The 7,520-nt window shown below is 40.9% G+C and overlaps 1 protein-coding gene across 1 annotated transcript in view; it reads right to left on the reverse strand.

Annotated features, from left to right (window-relative positions):
* Window positions 1-7,520, reverse strand: part of piezo1 (piezo-type mechanosensitive ion channel component 1) — a gene marked incomplete in the record, with an annotated part of 78,293 nt that overhangs the window by 31,186 nt on the left and 39,587 nt on the right. The window contains 3 exon segments of the mRNA XM_035663180.1: window positions 2,166-2,273; window positions 2,932-3,103; window positions 6,856-7,069. Of these exon segments, the coding sequence (XP_035519073.1) occupies window positions 2,166-2,273; window positions 2,932-3,103; window positions 6,856-7,069 (494 nt within the window).

Consider the following 7,520-nt stretch of genomic DNA (forward strand, 5'->3'; position numbering starts at 1 on the left):
AAAGAGAAGAGGAATAAAGGAAGATGCACATATGAATAACAAACACAATATCAGATCGAAATTGAGCATCATCATCAGTAGTCCTTTGTAAAGGGCGAATTCCTCTGCAGCCCGTGATCCCAAGCCCCATCTTATTTACTAGAGATCGCTGAAAAGCCTGTTGGATTGGTGTAATTAGGGTGCTGATCCTGCTGTGCCCGGTGTGGCAGGGACATGCTTTAATAAGGAAGGCTGGCACACCACACAACACACACACACAACACACACACACACACGACACAGTACAGAAGAAAGTGTCATCCTCAAGGGACAAATCAGAGATTTCACTTTGAAAGTGGGTGGAGAGTATGGTTCTGGGGTTGTTATAGTCAATATCACCCCATTTTGGTAACATAACTGACATTTCTAAAGAAAATAAGAACCAGCGTGGCCTCCAATGCCTGAATGTAACTGTGAAAATAATACAAGTTGAATTAACTAGAACTAACTAGAAACAAAACAAAGCCTGAACAGAAACTTGATGGCATTTTTCATGTGAATACTCTTGTTCTCCACTACACATCTCCCTTGTAAATGTTACCCTGATTGCGCATTTTGCCCCTGTTTCCTGTTCATTATGGCTCCATTCTTTTCTTATCATGCTAAAATGCATCCGCTTGCAAAGACCCATTGTCAGTCTGTTGGATTTTAAAGAGTTATGTGGCCCAATAACATGCAGTGTGCTCAATTAAAAAGCTCTTTCTTCCAAGAGGACATGCTGTAACTTTGAGCCTGCTGTGAGAGAAATTAAGGTCAGGACGCCGTGCAGAGGGACGGCAAAACACCACACACTATCTTCCCCCACCTTTGCCTTGCTTCCTTTCCTTTATATCCTTTGTGCTGTATACTGGGATACACCTCATGAACTATTCTGCAGCCTCTTTCTGTCCCTTTTCTCTTCTCTCTTTTTGCCTTCAGATTACTTTTTGTGCTCGTTTTATTTCAGTCTCTTCCCTCCTTCCCTCCCTTCATCTCGCCTCCTTTCCTTTTTCCACTGCATCTTGATTTGTTTTGCCTTTGAAATTTGCGCTTTACAATGTGATAATAAGCTGTGTGCCTAGGCCTGCAATGCCCTCCCCCGAGAGACACTTTTCTTGTTCATGAGTGTGTGTGGAAGTGTGCACGTGTGCATGTGAAACAGAGAAATGCAGTAGAGTGTTTGCATGAGAGTGACACACTCCCTTTCTGTGTGGGTCTTTGTGCCAGTGCTGCATGTGATTGTGTGGAAAGTGTGCGAAGTTTGTGTGTGGATGTGAGGGAACGTGACAATGAGCGTTGTGCGAATGTGTGTGTGCTTGCGTGACATCCATCAGTTTCTCTCAGACTGTGAAGGCGACCCACAGAGCAGGAAGCAGGGATAAGGCGCCACACCCCCCGCTGGTGAAAGAGAGAATGAGCAGGGTAGATAATGCCCTCTTATCTACCCCACCACCCCCCTCACCTCCTTCTTTCTCCCTCTAACCCGCCTCCTCTGACTCCCCAGCACACTCACGCACACAAACTCTCGCTTCCCCTTCCGAGCGCACGCTCTGCAGGGGGGGAAAAGCTTTAAGTTGGATTTGGTGGTGGTGGTGGTGCAGAGGAGTACAGGCCAACCACACAACTCAAACAAACAAACACTCACTTTCAGTCAATCTGCAACAAACCCGAGTAGATATATACACATATATATATATATATTTTTTTTTTTTAATTTTAATTCATATTCTGGCTTTATGCCTCAGCTGGCCACCGCAAAACAACCCACAATGGCTGCAAAAGTAAAAGTACTTGTTGTTCCCACTGACAGGCTCAGATTGTTATTCTAAGTATCTGACAACATTAAGGTAAGGATCCCTTTTTGTTTAACAAGAAACAGCTCTCACTCGCAACCAGACTCCATTGACAAAGTCATTTTACCTTCCAGAGCAGGAGCAGATCTGTCTACTGTAGCTACTTCATTTCAGTAGACAGAATACCCGTCCAGAAATACCGGGAAGAATAACAAATTTAGAAGTATGAGTGTGTTAGTGTACCTCACTAAACTGAGCAAACAAATCTGTTTTCTATTTATTTCTTGGATACTAGACCATGAAAGTCCGTACTGAACCCCAATTAGTAGCTGACGTTGAGATATGAGCATTTACCTGTATGTCATCTTCATAGTTATCTTTCTGTTGATTCCATGACCTTAATTCCACCATGTCCTCCTTCAGCGATTCCCTTTCCGCCTGCTGTGGCTCCTCCTCAACCTGCTAAACACAAATAGCATCTGAGAATAAACCTGTATCCAAAGTCACAGCTTATAATGAAAAAAACTACAATCACTCAATCTGTGCAAAACTTGTGACTTGCAGAGTGATGATAGAGGTTTTTACTTAACTTTACTTTTTTTTAACTTTTTTTTTTTCTTTTACTAAGTCATGGTAACAAGACCACCTTCTTCCAACACCTTACTTTTGTAAATGTTTTTATTACCAAATAAAGCCAAAGTCCTCAAATTTAAAATGACCTTTTTGACTGAACAGGGTAAAATTATTGAAATTTAAATCAGGAGTTGTAGCTAAAGTTAGCTTTGTGGGGGAGAGTAGTAGCTGATGTAACAACGATAATGGAAATAATACTCATTACACTGAAAAAATGCACTATTTGTTATTAAAATAATGGTTGCTGTAATGTATCAGAGACCCCCACAGATGTATGATTTTACTGTTTTCCTTGGAGCTCAGATCCCTTCTGGCTCCCATGTAACTCAAACCCTGGATTAAATTATGCTTGTCATAACCCCCTGAACACACAGATTTACAATAATCACAACAGCAAACATCTATCTTGCCCAGCATGTAGTTATCAATCTATCCTCTGCTATTGACACATGTCGGTCGGTACCAATAAAGAAGGAGTAGCAGATACCTGGTTAGGTGTTCCATGATATCCTGTCTTGATAACAATTGCTATGGTAATGTAGAGGAGGAACAGTATTCCTGGGTTGACATAAACTGGCCAATCATGATCGGCATTAAGGTTGAGGTCATAGGGCGAGGAGCAGTTTCCTGGTATGATGATGTCCTTTAGGCCAAAGAGTCTAGACAGGAACAGAGTTACAGATGTAGAGAAACAGAGAGAGGGGGGTTGGGGATAAAGACAACAGGAGGTGTATAATAAATTGCATGTTGAAGAAATGTGAAGAAATGACAAGCATGTAACATTTCCACATGCCAAAATAGAACGCTATAACGTTGTATTCATATGCAGATATCTGTTCATAGAGATTAAAAAAAAAACATTTTATATTGAGTAAATATTCTTCATGTAGGAGCTTTGAAGACTGCTCACTCCATTTAGGACCATGGTGGTCAGATATCTGACTGTATAACATTTTAAATGCAAATGAAAATCCATTTGCTGTAAAAACTGTGACACTAAAATTTTATCAGGTGTTGCAGTTGACATCCAGCTTCACTTTCATCTCCTTTGGAGGGAAATCCAGCTAATGACAGTTATACAACTATAAATGTGGCTATCAGAACCACAGAATTTATAGTTCATTCCACAATTATCTTTACACATTTCACTAATAGAAAACCACAGAGCCCAGGGTCCAAATCTGAAAAGGCCTGTGGTCAACACTGTAACAGGATAGTGACACATCTGACAGGTCAGATTAGCAGTAATATATTAGAGCTCCATCTAAAAATGTATTTGTAATCAAGAGCTGATACTCATCATGAGACTCTATGAAGCTCAAATAGAGTATGTGCAGGTCAACTGAGGTTAGGGAAAGTTCAGGGTTCTTAAAGGACTACAGCAAATGGTGAGAGATACGTTAAGCTACATAATGTTACAGCTTATTGAAAGCACTTAGCCTTGATTAATAAACTACATTCAAGTGACTGTATATTACAATATAGTGAAAATATCACTTCTGATATAACCCTAGCTCTGCCAGTCCAGTCCCATCCTGAGCCCACAACGTCTAACCATTGCACTACACACTGTGTGAAAACTGCTGGCTCCCTGGAGTTACCACGTTTTACTACAGTAAGTGCTCCAAATGCTATTGCATGTAAACAAGATACAGTCCATTCCCATGTTTTGGTGAAGAGAGAGGGGCAGCAGAACAGACTAGTCTTTCTCTTTCTCTTGAATGTATAAGTAGGCTGCTAACACGCACATTTTAATCATTGTGTGTAAAGACGCATACAACTAATTTAACATCACTGTTGTGCTTTGGGGAGAGAGGCTGGTCTGTTGTGCTGTCTATGGTATACTGTATACACTTATACAGATACTAACTGTATCTTGTACGAACACAAATTGAGCATAGCGTCAGTTCAGGCGGGCCATGAAGTCAGCTCAGCTCACAATCTCAGCTACAGTAGCTGATAGCTCAGCTGATTCCCTTCAAGCATCCAATTGGCAAATGTCATTCAGAGCGCCTTATTTAAGCTGCTTCAACCTGCCTACCATTGCTGCTTCCTCTGTAAGCCGCTTTACAACCTGCCTCCACCCCAGCTCCTTTTTTTATGCTGTATCTGATTTAATCAATGTCATTTCTGTTGTCACTGATGCTCTGTTCTGTACCCTGGGGGCCCTTGCTGCTGCTCTCGTTGCCTTAAGCGTTCCATGTTTGCATGTAGAAGGGCAAGGAGGTCCCAGAACAGAGCCATACCCAAATAACATAACACACTGCATTTGAGAAAGAAAATTCTGACTGAAAAGCCTTTTGAGTGCTTGATGTAGTAAAATGTGTCCTCAATATATATTTTGTTCTCTCTATGGCCACTCCGGGGCTCCGTATGGCTCTCTTTTTGCTTTAATGTATGTTTGTTGGCTAATGCTCTTTTCTGGTTAATTCTAGCAATGCATTTACTCATAGTGCAGTGTCCTACATGTTTTTATTTTCACAATTTCACTTTTATTTGAGTAGATTTTCTTTAAAGTAACAGTTCTTTGGAGTAAAATACTAAAGTACTCCTTCCACTGTTGATATGAAAATATGTTAAACTTGAAACATTACAAAAAAAGTAATCAGCTCAATGTTGCCTTCAAGTTAATATTAAGTATAAATGATAATTTATCATGATCAATATGTAGGGTTTTTTCCTATTGCTGTGAGTCACAAATAATACGAGTCCTCATAAAAATACAAACAGGCACACACACACACACACAGTGTGCTGACAGCTGGTTATCCTCGCTAGGTAAAGGTCACACTTGGCTGATTGATGAACAGCTGGTTACGTGATACCGACACAGACACCTGGCAAGAACCCTGGTGACGATAGATGAGAGAGGAACAGACGGGGAGAGAGATAGTACGTCACAGTCTCATCTTTCTACAATTGAACTAATAAGGTGACGTGAGGTGAGTTGACGAAGCATCAGCTGCTAGCGAGTCATTCCACACATACCAGCCCAGAAATCACGCTCTAGTCACATTCCTCTGCTCTAACTCACACGTTCACTTTCTGTTTTCTTCTCTTTGCCTCGAAACTCTCGCATTCTCTCACGCTCCTTCTCTTTTCAATACGTTTCCAAAAATTCCACACATTGCGAGCACACTATGAATAGATATAGCAAAGGCTTCCTGAGAGGAAGGAACATGAGATTTGAGGGAATATCATCTGTCGTACACTAAACTATGAGGACGGCAAGCAACATGGTGGAGGTAAAGAGCACTTTCTATGTTACAGAGGAAAAGAAGATGTGGTAAAGCAAATAAGGAGTGATTTCGGAGATATGTAGGTGACTATGTTCCTTCAGAAAGTAGGACATCAGAATATTTTGGACCGGTGGCAGCTCTCGAAAAGTGACCAACATGTCTTCTTATGGTCTGTAGGCAGTCTGGCATACAGATGGTGGAATCATGGGAAGTATGAATTTATGAATTAAAGATTATACATTGGGTGGTGAAATCTGGAATCACCCAATTCATCCTTAAATTATGGCTAAAAACCTATTTTGAGGTGATAATGACCTTTGATGGTCACAATCTCCTTATGGTGTTGAATAACGGACAAAAAAGTGTTTTTCCAGGACATTATGAAGTCACAGTGACCTTTAACCTTTTGGGTAAAAAATGTCACCATTTCATTGTTCGTGTATACCATTAAAGCTGCAGCAGGTAACTTATAAAAATATTTTTTGTAAGTTATATTTGCTGAAACTTTCTCTATATCCTGACAGTAGAACATGAGAAAGATCTGTGAAACAATCAGGTTCCTCTGGCTCCTTCACATCTGTGTGAAATTGTCATATTCACTTCTTGAGGTATAGTCACAGTGACATTGAACTTTGACCTCTGACCATCAAATCCTAATCAGTTCATCTTTGAGTCCAATTGGAATTGGAATTGTGCCAAATGCTGTATGTCTATGTTGTTTATGTATGTGAGGCTATGTACAGACTGCGGCCTCAAATTTCCTGGAAAGGGAAATTAAGAATTTATCTAAATAAACCTGACTCCACTTCACTTCCACGTTGCACTGAGCTGCACCTGGTTTGTGTCAACGCCTGTGGTCACCATATGTGACTGCAACAGAAGTTTAGGACCAAAACTTGGTATTTTACTCGGGGGTGGTACCTTACACCCTCATTGCCTCACATTGGATCGTCTCATCACTTTAAGCTGGCAAAACAGTACCCCATAAAGTTGTTTGTTAACCTAATCTTTGCCTTAATGCCAGGATTAAACCTACAGGAGACCTCATGCGTAACTGTACGATCAAGCAGAGATGACTTTTTCTGGCTAGTACGTTTTACTGGAAAATATGTACAACTAAATAAACGAGCATTTAGGACTAACATATTTTATGCTTTCGTGTACAGTCTTACCTGGCCCACAAACTGTGTGGGGGGAACAGGGCCTGGGCCAGCAGACTCTGGTACAGGTACAGACAGACCATGTGACCAGAAGTGAAGAAGCCCACCATCACACACAGCGCATTGAAACCCAAGTGGCTGATGGGAAGGTGGCATGCCCACCATGTGCACATGCCGATGAAAAGCAGGAAGTAGATGGCTGAGAAGGCAGAGGGCAACGTGATGCCTGGGAGGAGAAAGGAGGAGACAAACATTCAATACACACAGACTATACACACTTGATGAAGTTGCAGATTGCAACCATTTAAATACAGCTTAACCTTCCAAGCTTGTAGAAGAAACAACTATGGTGGGCACAAAACTCCATTTTGGGCTACTGTAGAAACATGGTGGCCTCCATAGAAGAGTACCCACCCCCTCTGTAGATAAAAAACACTCAGTCTAAGGTAACAAAAACACAATGATTCCTACTTTCAGGTGATTATACAGTTATGAAAACATACCTATGAGTATTATATTCCATTTCTGACAATAGATCCTCATACATGTTACACACTGGACCTCTAAAAGCTTGCTATCAAACCAGTGTAATCCTTGGAATTTAGTATTTCATTGCAATGGAAATAAACAAAGAAAATTTCATTCACACTGCCTTATTAAAATTCTTTGGCGCGTTT

The sequence above is a fragment of the Morone saxatilis genome, unplaced genomic scaffold, assembly GCF_004916995.1.
Source record: "Morone saxatilis isolate NCDOM2014 unplaced genomic scaffold, NCSU_SB_2.0 Contig19, whole genome shotgun sequence".
Taxonomy (NCBI): domain Eukaryota; kingdom Metazoa; phylum Chordata; class Actinopteri; family Moronidae; genus Morone; species Morone saxatilis.